At 52.3% G+C, this 18325-nt stretch overlaps 1 protein-coding gene across 1 annotated transcript; it reads right to left on the reverse strand.

Moving 5' to 3' along the window:
* Positions 1–693: 693 nt before the first annotated feature.
* Positions 694–10261, reverse strand: EEF2 (eukaryotic translation elongation factor 2). Its single transcript, XM_082835423.1, has 15 exons — positions 10182–10261; positions 9041–9255; positions 7951–8132; positions 7648–7859; positions 6969–7147; positions 6769–6874; positions 6143–6256; positions 5756–5894; positions 5441–5636; positions 4544–4802; positions 3991–4098; positions 2828–3181; positions 2408–2590; positions 2193–2325; positions 694–1418 (listed from the first exon to the last, which is right to left on the reverse strand). Exons 1-15 carry the CDS (start codon positions 10182–10184, stop codon positions 1225–1227), a joined length of 2577 nt encoding a protein of 858 aa, XP_082691549.1. The 5' UTR covers positions 10185–10261; the 3' UTR covers positions 694–1224.
* Between the last annotated feature and the right edge of the window lie 8064 nt (positions 10262–18325).

Genomic DNA, 18325 nt, shown 5'->3' on the forward strand with positions numbered 1-18325 from the left:
TGGGCAGCCTGGGAGCACAATGGCCACCCTCCTGGCCTGGAACCCCACACCAGCACCTCATTGTCCCCATCCGCCTTCCTGAGGACAGGCATGTAGAGTGATAACCCACGCATAACGTTACAAATCTTTAGAGTAAAGTTTGAATAGACAAATCCAGAGAATCCTACAAAGGAATCCTTGCTGTTTGTTCAAAGAGCGGCTCCTAGCATGAAAGTTAGACTGAGGCTCCTCCCACAACCCAGGCACAAGTCAGCCCCCAGGGTGCTAGTCAGCACTGCAGTAACCACAGGGAAGTTTTGATGGGACAAAGCTGAGCACATGGGCAATTTTCCCAGCCTGCATTGACTGCTAAGACAGCACCAGCGTCATCAGACTATGGAAATATGTTTACAGCTAAAAGTAACGGTCCTGGGCTTGCACTACCCCCATTTCAAATGCTCAGTAGACACGAGGCCAGTGGCTGCCCCTGCAAACAGCACGGATGTAGGACAGTTCCACCAGCTGGCCCCACGTGACAGGTGGACAACTGGACTCGCCTGGATCACGTGAAGTCTCACGGACCTCTGCCTCAGCCCTGGACATTTGGAGGTGATACTGAACACTGTGTATTGGAGCGTAAACAATGGCCTTGCTCACCGGCACAGGGAGTCCATTCTAGCCTGAGCGGATGGAGAAAGACCATGGACACGCATGCACGATCACCACCATATCAAATTTATTATTCCAATGGCACTAATACAGCTGGAGGTGCTCATGGTGACACTGCACAGGATTTCCTGCCTTCTAGCTTCTGTCCAAAGAGAACATCTACCCGCTTGTTCCTTCCCCCTTTCCGGAGGAAAATCCACTGCAGGCCATTTACCCAAATAAACCTCTTAATGCGTTTATTTTTAACTTTTTTTGGACATGTGAATTTCCCTCTTAACAAAAAAGCTTTGGGTGTCCCATCTCCTCCCCCATCCCTACCGGCCAGATAAGTCCCTGCCGTGAGGGCACTTCTGTTGCGTCTGAAATCTAGAAATAAATATCGAAAGAAACGGCATCAAGTGTTCATGTTGAGCGATGGCACGGAGTGGGCCCCAGAAACTTGTCAGGCAGAGCGTTACTGGGTCTGGACAGCCTCAAGGTGTCGTGGAGAATGTGGGGCTGTTGCTGTGGTCACCTGTCCCTGGGTGCAGGGGCTGCGCCCGAGTCCCACCAGGCAGCGGGCTGCGGGGAGGCTGCCTACAACTTGTCCAGGAAGTTGTCCAGGGCCGGGATGCCTTCCTTCAGGCCTTTGCGCTTGCGCGTCTCTGCCACCACCTGGCTGGGGCGGCTGGTGCTGTCGAAGGGGTCACCGGGCAGGATCTGCCAGTGGTCGAACACACACTGGGGAAAGGCCTGGCCGCCCGTGTTGGACCTCAGGTCAGCGGTGAAGCCTGTAGGAGGCACAGAAACGGCGCTCACCGGGCAGCCCAGGCAGCCTCACGGCTCCCTGGCGGAGGCCAGGAGGGGAAGGTGGGAACACAGACCCACACCACACCAGAAGATCACTGAGTCTGGACTACCTGGCTCATGTCAGATGTCAGGCCCATTATCCTATCCCTCACCCAAAGGCTCCCTCAAAGGCTACTGATTAATAAGTGGGGCAAGGCTGGCCCTTCCTGGGCCTCTGGTCTCCACCTGCTCCTTCTCAGGATGAACCAGGGGCTCCAGCATAGCTTCTCTGCAGGCTTTGCTCTTAGATTTACAGGCCCAAGGACCTTCCCCCTAATTCAACAGTCCAGAGGCCCAAATGAGAAACAGGCACCTCCTCCTCCACAACTGCGATGCAGAAAGCAACAGCTCCCATCAGACCCACCCTGTGCCATGCACAACAAGAAAGAACTGGGCCCCTGGGACTTCCCTTGGTGGCGCAGTGGTTAAGACTCTGCGCTCCCAATGCAGCGGGCCCAGGTTCAATCCCTGGTCAGGGAACTAGAGAGCCCACATGAATGCCACAACTACGAGTTCGCATGCCACAACTAAGGAGCCCGTGAGCTACAACTAAGGAGCAAGCCTACCGCAACTAAGATCCAGCACGACCAAATAAATAATAAAAAAAAAAAAAAGAAAAGAAATGCGTCCCGTCCTAGACCAGATGGGCTGAATGTCTGCTGGGCTCCACCCCAAAGGCAGCAGGCATCTGAGGACCACACCAGACTGGCACTTACCAAAGGACTCATTGACAGGCAGGTAGGCCTTCACAACAAACATGGGGGTGCCAGCCACCTGGGTCTCCTCAAAGACGTGGCCCCGCTTCCTGTTCAGCACACCGTAGATACCACCAACCACTTGTTCTGGACACTGTCAGGCAAAGAAGGGCTATTAGCAGCTGTTGGGCAGGGTGGGACCGGGAGCAGCAGCTGGGGGGGCCAGGCCTCCCCACCTGGATCTCCACAAGGTAGATGGGCTCCATGAGCCGGGGCTGGGCAGTCAGCACGCTGGCGTACAGGCAGCGCCGGGCCGTGGGGATGATCTGGCCGCCACCGCGGTGAATGGCGTCCGCGTGCAGTGTCACATCGTGGACGTCGAAGCGCACGCCCCGCATGTTCTCCTCACACAGCGCCCCCTATGGAGAAAGGGGAACACCATCAAGAAACCGCCTCTATTGCAGCTCCTGAGAACAGGTCAGCCAGAACTGTCTGTGCCAGCTCCTCTAGGTCTCACCGACAGGGACCATCTCAGCCTCCCTAGGGTCCCCTTCCCAGGAGGCAGGACCACAGCCCCACCCTGCCAACAAGGAAACAAGGACAGGAGGACGCCCCAGTGACAAACCCACCAGAGCTGTGCCTGAGCAGCCCCTCACCTCCTTGGTGGCCCACTGGAAGCCGGCCACCACACTGTCCTTGATCTCGTTGAGGTACTGCACGCCCTTGGTGATGTCAGTGAGGATGTTGGGGCCGGTGCCATCAGGGCCAAAGCACCAGATCTTGCGGGCCTCGGCCACGTCCCACTCGTACTTCTCAGCTAGGTAGCGGGCCCGCTGCTTGAGCTCCTGGCGGGAAGACACCTCGCCCTTGTCGATGTCCTCGGCCAGGCCGTCGGGGAAGGGCCGTGCCTTCATGTACAGCCTGTTGTGCTTATTGGGGGACTTGGACAGGCAGAGCATGTTAGACTCCTCACTGACGGTCTCTCGGTATGAGACAACTGGGTCGGATTTCTGCAAAAGGAGCATGCAGGTTAGGTCAGGTCTGCCACAGGAACCAGACACCTGAGAGGCATCTTAACAGACGGTCTTCCTAATAACGAGGCCCACTTAACAGTGGCAGTGGCACAGAAAACAGAGCGAGTTTGATCTGGCGGCACAGAGCCATGCACGTCTTCTGTGTAAACATGAGGTGTGCAGGTACTCCCTTGTAGAAGGAAGCCCGCTGCCAAGAGGGCTGGTGAAACAGTGAAACTCCACATATGCGGTATTAACTGGGAAAAAAAATCTCAAAAGATACAAGTGCTAGGCCTAACCCCACACCCCAGCATATTAGTTTTCTAATATAGAGAATAATGGGGAAAAGCTGTCACCGTACCTGAAAAAAGAAAATTTCATTCCTATAAGTAGAGAAACAAAAAGACAGAAGCTTAACAGAGAGAACCACACGTAAAGAAACCCAAATCCACGTCTGAGAACAGACACAGATCTGCGCTCAGTTCTGTGGGGGAAAAAAAGGAGAATGGAAACCAGAACGCACCAGCTGGGCGTGGGGCCGGCTACATAAGCCTCAGTGTCTGCACTTCCCAAGAGCTTTTTAAAAAATTTGTTAAGAAGCAGACCGCTCACACTCCAGCCTTGCCAACGCATCTAAGCTGGTGTCACGACAGCACAGATCAGCTGGCAGTAACGGATGGAAGGACAGAGAATTGAGTGGCCCAGTCAATGGGCCCCTCAGAGCCCAGCCTGGACCCAGGGCCCTGCCTTGCCCTCCGTCCTGAGGACAGGGGGCCTCCAGCCACCAGAGCAGCGCCAGGCCTCACCTTGATAGGAATGCAGGCGTGGTCCTCCTCCAGGTCCTTGAGGCAGATCTCCAGATGCAGCTCCCCGGCACCCGCAATAATGTGCTCCCCGGACTCCTCAATGATGCACTGAAAAGGGCCACGTGTCAGCCTGAGCACAGACCCCGGGACAAATGTGGGAAACCCAAGGGATTCTAGGGACAGGTAGAAAGCGGGCTCCAAGCTTTCCTCCAGATGGAAAAGGCAGACTCCCAAAATGGGGTTTTGGGGGGAAGACAGCAGGATCCTCTTTACTCGTTTTCAACATTAACCTTCTGTAAGGACCCTCCGTGCACAACCAGCCTGTAAAGACCCAAGCAGCCTACGAAAGAAATCGGGTTCCTGGGTGGAAAACCACCATTTAAATTAAGGGCAGCACCTCTACCAGGGCAGGTGTACCCAGCACAGCTGGTTTTCTCAACACGGAATCTCTACTTGTGTGAGAAGCCAGCGGAATCTTTCGGCTCAGCCACACGGCATAAGCCAACAAACCACCACTGCCGCAGGTGTCCGCCTCCAGCCGGGACCCACCCACCTGCACCATGGGGTCCGACTTGGCCAGCCGCTTCAGGCCTTCCACCAGCTTGGGCAGGTCGGCCGGGTTCTTGGCCTCCACAGCCACCCTGACGACAGGGCTCACGCTGAACTTCATCACCCGCATGTTGTGGGCATGCTCGAAGGTGGTGATGGTGCCTGTCTTCACCAGGAACTGGTCCACGCCCACCAGGCCCACGATGTTGCCACAAGGCACGTCCTCGATGGGCTCGACGTAGCGGCCCATCATCAGGATTGTCCTGGGGGAGACACAAAAGGCCACAATGCATCGGCACTGGGGTGGCAGATCCCCAAATGACCAAAGACAAGCCTCCTTTGTCTTGGAGCCTGCGGCTGTCTTCCTGTCTGAAGGGGCAGTGCCACCCCACCCTGGGCCAAGCTCTGAATTTATCTTGCGACCCAGGTCTCAATGACAGTTTTGGCTCCTGCACACCAGGACAGAACCACCTGCTCACTAACACGTGCGCTGTGCAGGACTCTGCACCCTGACCCAGGCCAGACATGCGTGCCACAGGGAAACCGGCGGCACTCGCAGGTCGCAATACAGTCAGGGCCCCGAGGAACTAGCAGGAATGGAGGCTCTTCCCACTACCCACACCTGGACTGGGTGGCCACCCGCCACATGACATCTCTAGGGTCAGAGCCTATTCTCTGGGTATTTTAAAATGTATGCTGCCACCATAATTTCAGCCTAACTGCTTCCCAACTCCGGGCTGTGTCTCACTGTGAATCCCTAGTGGGGAGGAGGAGACACTATTTCCTGGTGGGCCTCCCCTGGCCAAGTCTACATTCAGATAACCCTCACCCTTCCCCCTTCACTGGCTTGAAGGACGAAAGGGAGGCTGCTGGGCACCCTCTGCCTCACGGAGCACCTCACCTCTGGATTGGCTTCAGGTATAGGTCTTCCTTCTTCCCAGGCGTGTAGTTGGGCCCCATGATCCTGACCTTCAGGCCGGTGGACACCAGCCCTGAGAAGACCCGGCCGAAGGCATAGAACCGACCTTTGTCAGAGGTCGGCACCATTTTGGAAATGTACATCATAAGAGGGCCTTTGGGGTCACAGCTTTTAATGCCTGAGGAGAGAGAAAGGAACCCCCCACAGGGGAAACTGATTCCCTGGCAGCTCAGCTTTCCAGAATTCTGCAGCTCTGCCCAGCGTTCTAACCCCAGAATGCAGGCACACCCCACGTACCCATGGCGGCCTCGTCGTCTGGGGGCCCCTCGTACAGGAGCTCACAGCGGTACTTCTGGGCCGTCACAGGGGAGGGCAGGTGGATGGTAATCATCTGCAGCAGGGCATCCCCGGCAGGCAGCCAGCGGCGCATCACTGCCTAAAGTAGGGGATGTGAAAGAGGGACAAAAAAAATGACTTGAGAAAGAATCTAGAAGAACAGTGTAAAACAGCTGATATCTCCTACCCATCCCTGCTGGTGACAGAGCTCCTGCTGGTGATACTTCTAATATAAGCCTGGGCCCAGCATGGAGCCCTGACTGAGACCCTTACAGCCAGCTGTCTGATTACCTGAGAAAATGGCACTCAAGCTGGGATGGGGATTCACAGGATGGCCGCTCCACTCACCTTCAGAAGTGGTTTGCCTTCTTTGTCTTTATCTTCACTGTCCAACTTGATATCCAGTTTTTCAATTAGTTTTGCCGTCTCCTCTTTCTTGAAATTCATGATTGCATCAAACACCTGACACCCAAGAGACATGGCAAAGTGGGTTTGGGAACATACTGGAAGCCTGCAGCTACCTGCTTCCTGCTCTGGAGCTTTAAAGGCCATCTTCACTTACCGCCAAAGGCCTGACCCAATTAAGCAAATCACGGGGACACTTCTCGACAGATTGTTAAAAGAAAAAAAAACCCTTCCTATTTTCAGATATTGAGCATACACTCACTAAACTCACAGGCTTGCAAACCCTAGACCCTCCTACCTCATCTCACCTGCTGCCCAGTCAGGGAGGCTGATGGTCCCCCTGATGATGAAGCCCAGGGGGCAGGGAGACTTCCCTGTCAGGGTGGAACCCTGAGGGCGTTCTGACCTCATGCTGCCTCATCCTTGTCCCAGGAGCTGCCTCTGCAGCCTGGCCCTGCCTTGCCCCACGGCATCTTGCTACTGGCTGCAGCAGGTTGGGTACCAGATTCTCAGGGAACCCAAGGACAGCCCTAGGGACGCCTACCTATATCAAGCACACGCCAGCTCACCTTGAAGATGGGGTCCAGGATGAGCTGGCAGAATGTCCGTGGCAGCTTCTTGCCATCTGGGCTGTTGGCTGACTTGCTGAATTTGCCGTTGGCTGGATCAAAGTACCTGTCAGACAAGACTCAACCCAAGTTAGGGGAATCTGGGGGGATGCAGGTGTGAAGGACCCCACGGACACTTGGGCTGTGTCTCCAGCACTCACCGGTCTCCCCATAGCTTCTTCATCATGTCCTCCACCTTCTTGGCCCGCTCGGCAGGCCCCAGCTGACCCTCACCCTTGGCAGCAAACTTGGCCACGTACATCTCTGCAAACTGCTTCAGAGTGAAGGCCCAGCCGTGGAGACCAGACCCGAAGCCAACAGTACCGAGGACAGGGTCAATCTGAGAGAGCAGGAGAAAGCTGTGAGTTGGGACAGTTGGACACAAACCACATCAATGAAGCCCCCAAGCACCCCGGCCCTCAGACACTGGATTTCTTCAACAGTCGTCAGGTCAAAGTGAAGAAATTTTAGTCATCATGTACAGGGTGCCCAGCTCTGCCCCCATCACGACAGGGTGTGCGATGATGCCACAGGCACTGCCCCATGCCCCTCTGTTAGCAGGCTGAGCTGCTACCCCACAGCCTCCACCGAAGTCCAGCCTTCTTGCCATTCCAAGGTTCCTGGCAACCTCACCTTCCAACCTCCCAAGAATCCCCAGGAGGCCATGGCTTCACAACAGTGGTTTCCCAAGGGCAGCCCTGAAGGAGAAAACCACAACCCTTCCAATCTGCATGAGGAATGCTGCCCACCCGGTGGGAGAAGCGGGAGGGGGTACTAGGAACACAGCAGGAGACGGCGATCCGCCAAGGGACCCCGACTTCAGCAGTCAGGCAATCTTACCATGATGTTGCCCATGGGGCCGCTCTCGCCCTCCCCGTAGGTGGAAATGATGACGTTGACATTCTCCACGATGCGCTGGAAGGTCTGGTAGAGCTCCTCGGGCTCCAGCTGCAGCTCAAGCAGGGCCCGGTCCATCTTGTTCATCATCAGCACAGGCTTGATGCGCTCGGCAATGGCCTGGCGCAGCACCGTCTCTGTCTGCACGCACACGCCTGTGGACCAGCAGGGGATGAGGCGTCTCCGTCGGCCAAAGAGGGGACAGCCCCAGGCTCCCTGCCATCCGTGGGGAAGCCTGCTGCTTACCCGACACGCAGTCCACCACCACCAAGGCACCATCGGTGACACGGAGGGCGGCTGTCACCTCTGAGGAGAAGTCCACGTGCCCAGGGGAGTCAATGAGGTTGATGAGGAAGCCAGAGCCATCCTTGCTCTGCTTGATGAAGTTCAAGTCATTCTCTGAGAGCTCGTAGAAGAGGGAAATGGCCCTGAGAGATTGCAACAGGTTACCCGGATGGAGGCACACCTCAGTCTGGCTCCTAACCTGTTCCCACTAGCCCTGTGGTCCATCAGGTTCCTGCCCACGGGAGTCAGGGTGGATGCTCTTGATCCTGAAGTGAGGCTGTAATCCAGTAAAAAGCCAGACAGATGCTGCAACCTGTCTCCTCCCCCTGCATTACTCATCCCTAGAGATGAACTGCAGACTTCCCACACAAGAGCTATCCTATCCAGGGACATTTACCTCTGCAGCACCCTCTGCCGGGAACCACCACCTCCCTGGTACAGGTGCAATGGTACCAGAGTCCACCTGGTTCCTCTCAGGCTCAACACACCTGATTTCAAAGAGCTGCTACACAATCAGGCAAGATCCAGAAACCCCAAAGACTACCTTTCACCCTTCCCTCCCCAGCTGAAACGAGCCTCAGAGCCAATGACCAAGGAGATGTTACCAGATGAAAACAACTGTTGTTACAGCCTCTTTTTTTTCTTTTTTTGTGGGGGAGGGAGGTTTTCTCACCTTCTTAACGTCTGGGGCCAGAAAACTCACAGGGGGCCACCATAGGTAAGGCAAGACCTTTAGCAGCATCCTTGGATGCCAGCAGCACCCACCCAGACTTCTCCAGACAATGCCAAGAGCCCCTCGGCCCCCCTCCTCTCCAAATCCCCTTAATACCACCCATCACTGTGCCTCTCCCACAGGAGACAAAGGTTCCCATCTCACTAGCTGAAGCCCCATTGTCTCTCACAGTCCAAAAACCCAGCCCCAATGTGCTCATCTCCCCAGAAACCTGTCAGGAAAGGGTTGGCTACTGTCTGTCCTCGCTACCCACCGCCCAAGGACTCAGAGTAAGCACCTCCCCCCTCCCTGTCCAGAGGGTGCCAAGGCTTTGCTCACGTCGACTTGATGGTGATGCAACGCTCCTGCTCGTCCTTCCGGGTGTCAGTGAAGCGGGTCTCCCCAGCCCGGGCGGAGGCTATGATACCCGCCTTGCACACCAGGGAATCCGTCAGAGTGGACTTGCCATGGTCCACGTGGGCGATGACGGACATGTTTCGGATGTTGGCCTTCTTGTCCATGATGGCCCGGATCTGGTCTACTGTGAAGTTCACCTGGGCGGGGGGGAGCGGGGGGACGACTCAGGATGGCCCGGCACTCCAGGAATGAGGCTTGGCACTGAGACCTTGATCGATAGAGACTGCTAGGCCATGGCCAGAGGGAGCTGGTCCTGGCGCTGCCTCAACTCCCACCCAGATCCCCCTTTCTCTGTTGACACCCCTTTAAAAGTGCAATTCACCCCGTCCCTGAAAAGCCAGACGCTGGTTGTCACAACCCAGAATGAGTACTGGGGAGTAAGTCTCAAAGAATGACAGCAGATTTCCTTTATAGTATATTGACGTATCTAGGGTCCAGCTGAAGTTCCCCCCACTGTGTTGCCACTGGTTATACCCCCAGCCTTCCCCCAACCAAAGGGCCTCTTTAAAATCCAAGGTCACCTCTCGCTGTGCAGGGTGGGGGTCAATCAGGTAGAGCCACGCACCCTGCCCCTGATTCTTAAATATGCCAGGAGGTACAGGGAGGACCAAGGTTACACAACGTCAGAAGACGAGACGCTTCTAAAGGTCTTACTCTTCTCTCCTTTTGCCATTTCCTTGCCTCCCCCGGCTCCCGACAGAAAATCGGACTCAAACTCCCAGCCCACGGGTTACATAAGGCGGCTCCCCTCTCCCCGCTCGCACCGCGGCGCCCGCCATTACAGCGTCTGCCACATCATCATACCCCCCCGCCCCGCCTCCGCCCCAGCTCCAGCCGGGCCCGGGGTCCTGGAGGAGGCGGCGCCCCCGGAAGCGGAGCTCGGCTAGCAGTGCATCGCGCAGACATGGCGGCAGCCGCTTCCCCAGCCCCGAGCCCGCCGGCCCCGCCGCCGCCGCCATGTCTCCTCTCAGTCAGGGAGGCCACAGCTCTCCAGGCCTGGTAGGGCCGGCCCTACGGAGGCCCCGCCGCCGATTCAGGCCGCCCGTTGAACAGCGCTGCTCACCATGGTGGCGGATGTCGGTGGATTCTCCCAGGCAGATCCGAGTGTGACTAGCCGCGCCGAGGATGGCGGCGACGACGGCGGAAGAGAACGCTGACGTCAACACCCGAGCTTTTATAGGCCGACACCGGTTGGGCGGGTCATCTGACCCCCGCTTCTGGGGCGGGGCGAAGCGACGCCCCGCGCAGGCGCATGGACGGCCTCCCACAGGGTAACCCTTGTGCGTCGGCGCCGCTGCTCTAATATAGAGGGTCTGCGTTCCACACTTGGATTTTCCCTGGGGCGTGGTCCGCCCGGTGCAAGGTGCACGCCTCCCGGATGCAATGCTTAGGTGCAAAAAGCGAAGAGCCGTTTTAGCTGAGAATATTAACCATATCATAGCAACTACATCAGTCTGCAAAGTGCCAAGCACTCCTATTAAAAGCAGATTACAATATTAATAGGGTCTGTAGATTGCACCAAGGTTAATTTCCTCGGTTTGATGTTAGGTAAGATGACAGTACAGGGGTAAGAATACTAAGGACCTCTCAGTACCATTTTTGCAACTACCTGTCTATTTACAAGAAAAAAAAGCTTTTTTAAAGGCAGGTATTAATCACTCATTTATTCCACAAAGACAGATCGAGCGTCTACTATACCAGGCACTGCTATAGGTGTTGTGGATATAGCAGTGAACAAAACACCTTATTAGCTCCACCACTTTAAGTGTTCTTACAGTAGATACTCGTATTTTTCTATTCTTCAGTTTTCTTATCTGCACAATGGGGTCATCAGTGCGACCTCACTGGGGGAGAGTAAAATTCACTAAGTATATGTACAGGGATTAGCACCGTGCCTGACACAGTTCTCAATACACGTCAGCTATTTTTAATTAGCTATCATTACTATTAATAAAATACATTTCAGGTACTGGTTTGCCCTGTCGCAAGCACGGGGGCTAAGCGCTTTTCTACATGCGCAATCTCATTTTCTACTTCATTTTCTCTCCAGGGGGAGGCGCAGGAAGACTATTTTGCATTTGTGTCCTAATATGACCCTAAGAAACAGCTGTATTTCAGATCTCTGGCTCAAGAGAACGAATTGGCATTCAATTCAGTATTTTTATTCTTGGTAAAGAGCCCAGCTCAATGCCTGGTACACAGTAGGCGCTCATAAGTATTTCTTGCACCAATTAATGATATTCTCATTAGCGTAAATAAACCCCTTTCAGTAAATCTTCCCCTAAATTCACTCTGTCAAAAAGAGGGGGACTGCAGTGCTTTCCCTGCGCTGGGAGAAGAGGAGATATGCGTCTGTAAAAAGCCATGCAAGTTCGGATCTGGACTCTAAGCCTATGCACTCCTCTCTCCGCAAAGGCTTTGCGCGTTTTGCTTTGTAAAGCGCTATCACAGCCCAGCCCTGATTTCGTTTAATCGAAGACTGCCGTCACTATCCCGCGTTTAACCCAGGGGGAAACTGAGGCAGGAAGGAGCTGCTCCAGAAATATCTACCGAACGACCGAGGATCGGAGCCGCAGAGTGGCAGGCAGCAGACGTCAATGCCCGAGCTCAATCCCGTATCTTTAACACCTGCGTCTGTGTTCCTGACACGTTATGTTAATTTTACATGGCAAGCGCATGCGCCGTTGGGGGGACGCGATTTCAGCAGATGGGTATCCAGTTTCCCATTCTTAATAAATGATTTATCTTAATTTTTTTCTTTTTGTGGTACGCGGGCCTCTCACTGTTGTGGCCTCTCCCGTTGCGGAGCACAGGCTCCGGACGCGCAGGCTCAGCGGCCATGGCTCACGGGCCCAGCCGCTCCGCGGCATGTGGGATCTTCCCGGACCGGGGCACGAACCCGCGTCCCCTGCATCGGCAGGCGGACTCTCAACCACTGCGCCACCAGGGAAGCCCCTATCTTAATTTTTTAAAAATGTTTAAGTGCACTCAGCACTAACTGTGTGCTGGGCTCCGTCTTAGGCACTTCACAGCACTTCCTTGCAAATTGGAACATTTCAGAAATTAAAACAAAAGTTTTCTCGTTAAGAGGGTTGAATTTGCTCCCAAGTGAATAGATTGCTTATTGAGAAATTTTAACTTAATGTAAATTAAAGAGGCCGGGGAGAGTTTAAGGGGAATGGGGAAATTTAAGACATTCCCTCCCCTCTGTAACCCTCCATGCAGAGGTGTTCCACCCCCAGCTGCAGGGATGGGGCCAGATGTTGGCAGGGGACAACTCCCCACCGCCATCCCCAGACCCAGAAGCCTGGGGAGGAGCAGGGCTTCAGCACAGCAAAAGCAGACAGCCAGGCTCAGGGTCTGCAGTAATAAATACAGCTGAGGGTAAAGGGCGGGGAAGAAGCACGAAGAAAAGCAACCGCTGCAGGAAAGCTCTGCTGCGCGTGCGCTCGCTGCGGCGCGGGGCGGACACGGAGGTCCCGGCAGCGGCTCCTGCTGACCAGAGGCCGCCACTGCACGCCCCTTGCATCTGCCTTTTGATGCTGTTGAGCGTGTATTGGATACCCATCACTACCCTTTAAATCAATTAATTCACGGGACTTCCCTGGTGGCCCAGTGGGTTGGACTCCGTGCTCCCAATGCAGGGGAGCCGGGTTCGACCCCTGGTCGCGGAGCTGGATCCCGCATGCATGCCACAACTAAGAGTCCACATGCTGCAACTAAAGATCCTGCATGCTGCAATGAAGATCCCATGGGCCGCAACTAAGACCCAGTGCAGCCTAAATATTAAAATATAATAATAATAAACCAATTAATTCACGTAATCCTCCCCACACCCTGGGCTTTGTGTGGGCTCATTCATGCAGGAGCAAATTGAGGCTCAGAGAAGTTAAGTGATCTCCCCAAGGCCACACAGCTAATAAGGGCAGACCAAGTGACTTAAAAAGGCATGGTTTAATGGTCCACCCATACGCTGGAATATTACTCAGCCTTAAAAAGGAAGGAAATTCTTCTCTCTTTTTTTGGCACTTTTATTATTATTTTTGAATTTTATTGTATTTATTTTTTTATACAACAGGTTCTTATTAGTTATCCATTTTATACATATTAGTGTATACATGTCAACCCCAATCTCCCAATTCATCCCACCACCACCACCACCGCCGCTACCACTTTCCCCCCTTGGTGTCCATATGTTCGTTCTCTACATCTGTGTCTCTATTTCTGCCCTGCAAACCGGTTCATCTGTACCATTTTTCTAGGTTCCACATATATGCGTTAATATACGATATTTGTTTTTCTCTTTCTGACTTAGTTCACTCTGTATGACAGTCTCTAGATCCATCCACGTCTCTACAAATAACCTAATTTCGTTCCAAAAAGGAAGGAAATTCTGACACAGGCTACAACATGGATAAAATGGTATGCTCAGTGAAATAAGCTGGACACAGAAGCACAAATATTGGGGAATTCCCTTGCGGTCCAGTGGTTAGGACTCTGTGCTTTCACCACTGAGGGCCCAGGTTTCATCCTTGGTCAGGGAACTAAGATCCCACAAGCTGCATGGTGTAGCCAAAAAAAAAAAAGGACAAATATTGTATAATTCTACCTATATAAGGTCCCTACAGGAGTCAAAAGGGACAGAAAGTAAAGTGGTGGAGGCCAGGGTCAGGGGGAGGGGGAGTCAGTGTTTCATGGGGACAGAGTTTCCTTTTGGAAAAATGGAAAAGTCCTGGAGACAGATGGTGGGGATGGCTGCACAACAATGTGAGTGTACTTAATACACTGAACTGTACACTCAAAAATGATTTAAAAGGTCAATTTTATGTTATGTATATTTTACCACAATTTAAAAGAAAAAATGCATGGTTTAGTCAGGGAGCAACTCTGCTCCACTACTACTTCCTAGATGGATTCCAGATTTGGTTGATCTGAAACCAAAAATCATGAGTTTAGATTCTGCCCTCGCTGCCTGTGTGAACTTGGGCAAGTTACATAATCTCTCTGAGCCTCAGGATCCTTCATGTAAAATGTTGAATAATAACAGAACCTATTCTATTATGGGACTCTTGCGAGACTTAAAGAAGTTAATATAAAGTACCTAGCACAGTGCCTGGCATACATTAAGCCCCGTTGAAGAGTTTGCTCCTGTTATGGGCTAAATTGTGCCCCTCCCCCAAACATATATATTAAAGTCTTAACCCCCCAGTACCTCAGAATGTAACTTTATTTAGAGACAGAGTTTTTATGTTTGTTTGGGGGTTTTTTTTGGCAGTACGCAGGCCTCTCACTGCTGTGGCCTCTCCCATCGCGGAGCACAGGATCCGGACGCGCAGGCTCAGCGGCCATGGCTCACAGGCCCCACCACTCCTCGGCATGTGAAATCTTTCCGCACCGGGGCACGAACTCGCGTCCCCTGCATCGGCAGGCGCATTCTCATCCACTCGCATCCCCTGCATCGGCAGGCGCATTCTCATCCACTGCGCCACCAGGGAAGCCCTAGAGACAGGGTTTGAAAGAAGCAATTAAGTTAAAGTGAGGTCTTTAGGGTAGGCCCTAATTTAATATGACACCAGTCATATTGGTGAGATTGGGAAAAGACAGGCCCAGAGGGGAGATCACACAGGGACACAGGAAGAAGGCAGCCATCTGCAGGCCAAGGAGAGAGGCCTCAGCAGAAATCAACCCTGCCGACACCTGGATCTGGGGCTTCTGACCTCCAGAACTGTGAGACAATAAATTTGATGGTTATTTACCCATTCTGTGGCATTTTGTTGTGACCTCCCCAGCAAATTAAAACAGCCCCCATTGTGAGATAGAAACACCAGATTTTACATATTGCAACCATTCCTTCTAGGAGCATTTATTAGCACTTACTACCTGCTGCATTGAGGAGAGCGAGGTACTCTCCTCGGGCACAAAATTTAAGGGGGGGGAGCTCCAAAAAACTCAGTCCTGATGGTTTTTTTTTTTTTTTTTTTTTTGACTGCACCACGAGGTATGTGGGGTCTTAGTTCCCCAACCAGGATAGAACATGTGCTCCCTGTAGTGGAAGTGCAGAGTCTTAACCACTGGACTGACAGGAAAGTCCCCGATGATTGTATTTTAGTATCACTTTTTAAACTTCAAATAAATGCAAAAAAAGTCCATGATGAGCAAAGCAACCAAATTTTAAAGAAAGATAGGACCAGGGACTTCCCTGGTGGCACAGTGGTTAAGAATCCGCCTGCCAATACAGGGGACACGGGTTCGAGCCCTGGTCCGGGAAGATACCACATGCCATGGAGCAACTAAGCCTGTGCGCCTAGAGCCCATGCACCGCAACAAGAGAAGCCACCGCAATGAGAAGCCCACGCACCACGTTCGTGGCAACTAGAGAAAGCCCGCGCAGCTACAAGGACCCCAAAAATAATTAATAATTATTAAAATAATTAATTAAAATAATTAATTAATTTTAAAAAAGAAAGATAGGACCAGTATTATTGATTTCTCCTTTTCTCTCAGGGTCCAGGATAACTGCACACAGCTCAGGGTTAGGTAGTCCCACTACATGCTCTAGGGATGTTCTGTAGCATGGAATGTTCTGGAATAGCCTTAGGAAGGGGTGTACTGCTTCTCTGGATGGTTGAACAGCTGAGTTTAGGGAGGTCTGGTGGGGCTGCATGGTGGGAATGGGTGGTCCAGTGTTGGTTCCTAAGATCACTGACCTGTGCAGAGGTCTCACGGAGGAGACGGATTTGCTGGCCCTTTCAAAAGGTTCTCACTGTTCAGATCCAGTTTACAGAGGCTAAAACTGAGACTCTTAGAGGGTAAGTGAAGGTGGATCTGTTCCCGACTCCGCCTCTTGTGAGGGCTCCCAGCAGGTCCACAGGGACTCACTGAGAGCCCTAGGCAAACTGTTTTGCATTTCTTTGCAAATCTGCCCCTGGGACCTCAGGCTGAGGGACTTTCCACCCGTCCCGCCCTTCCCCGCCTGCAAACACACCCATCAGTTTTGCAGCCCAGCTCAACCTTTTTGCTTGGAATTCCTCACATCCCTCCAGTCTCAGCACTCATTCGTCTAGCAAATGTTTTCCTGGGAGCCTGTCAGAGGAAAAAAAGAATCCCTGCCCTCGAGGAGCTGACCCTCTGGTGAAGGAAATAGTCAATCAAATATCTGCACAAATGGAAGCTTTCAAATTGTGCCAGGAAGGAGAAAGAGAAGAGGCAAAGGAGAGGATAGACTAGGGAGGGCTATGATCTAGACTGGGGGATCCCAGAGGGCTGCCTGGAGGAGGTGATTCCTTAACTGTTACCTGAAAGATGACCAAAGTGGAGATAGCATTCCAGGGAGAGGGAGCAGCAGATACAAAGACCCTGAGGTGGGAGGCACAGTGAAGAAACAGTGTGACTCTGAGTGTAAAAAGAGCAGAAGGGGTACTTCCCTGATGGTCCAGTGGTTAAGAGTCTGTGCTTCCACTACAGGGGGTGCGGGTTAGATCCCTGATCAGGGAACTAAGATCTGGCTTGCCGTGCAGCACCATCAGAAGAAAAAAAAAAAAAAAAAAAAAGCAGAGCGAGCAGCTTTAGATGGACCAGTCAAGGCATGACTCTGAGACAAATGTTGGCTCACTTTTTCTAAAAGGGCCAAGTAGAAAACATTTTGGCTTTTCCGGCCACACGGTTTCGATCACAGCTACACAACTCTGCACGTAAGCAGCCAGAGATGACACATACTCAAATGGGCATGGCTGTGCTCCAATAAAACTTTTTTTATGGGCTCTAAAATTTGAATTTCATACAATTTTCACATGACATGAACTATGATTCTTCTTTTGATTCCCCTCTGGGACTTCCCTGGTGGTGCAGTGGTTAAGAATCCGCCTGCCAATGCAGGGGACAGGGGTTCGATCCCTGCTCCGGGAAGATCCCACATGCCGCGGAGCAACTAAGCCTGTGCGCCGCAACTACTAAGCCTGCACTCTAGAGCCCGCGTGCCACAACTACTGAGCCCGTGTGCCACAACTACTGAAGCCCGCACGCCTAGAGCCTGTGCTCCACAGCAAGAGAAGCCACCACAATGAGAAGCCCGCGCACCGCAACAAAGAGTAACCCCTGCTCGCCGCAACTAGAGAAAGCCTGTGCGCAGCAATGAAGACCCAACGCAGCCAAAAAAATAAATAAATAACAAATAACAAATAAATAATTTTTTTGAAAATGTAAAAACCATTCTTAGCTCACTGGGGCACACAAACAGGCAGTAGAGGGGGATACGGCCCCTGGGCCTTAGTTTCAGACCACCCCACCACCCTGCCCAGCTCTAGGAGAAGGGTGGCCCTATAATTTATCATCTAAATAAGAACACTTTACATTTGCAAAGTTGCGATTGAATTTTTTTATATATATATATACATATGTATATATGTATGTATTCTTTTTCAGATTCTTTTCTACTACAGGTTATTATAAGATATTGCATATAATTCCCTGTGCTCTACAATAGGTCCTTATTGTTCATCTCTTTCGTATATAGTACTGTGTAACTGTTAATCTCAAACTCCTAATTTATCCCTCCCCTCCCCCTTTCCCCTTTGGTAACCATAAATTTGTTTTCTCAGTCTGAAGCTGTGATTGAAGTTTAACCAAAATACAGAAACGGCATAAATCAAACGTATAAAATCTGATGCCTTTCACAAAGTAAACACGTGCCAGTAGCCAATATGAAAATCAAGATACAGAACGACCAGCCCTCAGAAACCCCAGAAATCCCCTGTGTCTCTTCCAGTCACTACCCAAAGATACCCAGCATCCTGTCTTCCAACAACACAAACTGGGAAGGGGGGGGGCTATTTTTGAATTTCATACACCTTGAATCATGCAGCATGGCCTTTTCTTGTTTTTAACTCTTATTCCTTATTTTTTGGCTGCGTTGGGTCTTAGCTGCGGCATGCGGGATCTTTCATTGCAGCATGTGGGCTTCTCTCTAGTTGTGGTGTGTGGGCTCAGTAGTTACCGCACACGGGGCTTAGTTGCTCTGCGGCATGTGGGATCTTAGTTCCCTGACCAGGGATTGAACCCGTGTCCCCTGCATTGCAAGATGGATTCTTAACCACTGGACCACCAGGGAAGTCACAGCAGCATGGTCTCTTTTCAATCCAGCTTCTTGCAGTCAACATTCATACGAAGGTTTACCCCTGTTGGGGATGACTGAACTTCACCTGTTCTCAC

The sequence above is a fragment of the Leucopleurus acutus genome (assembly GCF_964270905.1).
Source record: "Leucopleurus acutus genome assembly, chromosome: 3".
NCBI classification, from domain to species: domain Eukaryota; kingdom Metazoa; phylum Chordata; class Mammalia; order Artiodactyla; family Delphinidae; genus Leucopleurus; species Leucopleurus acutus.

Coding starts and splice junctions, on each gene's coding strand:
- EEF2 (XM_082835423.1), bottom strand. Junction 5,895..6,142: donor AAGGCAAACCACTTCTGAAG/GTGAGTGGAGCG, acceptor CCCCTACTTTAG/GCAGTGATGCGCCGCTGGCT. Junction 4,803..5,440: donor TACCTGAAGCCAATCCAGAG/GTGAGGTGCTCC, acceptor TGTCTCCCCCAG/GACAATCCTGATGATGGGCC.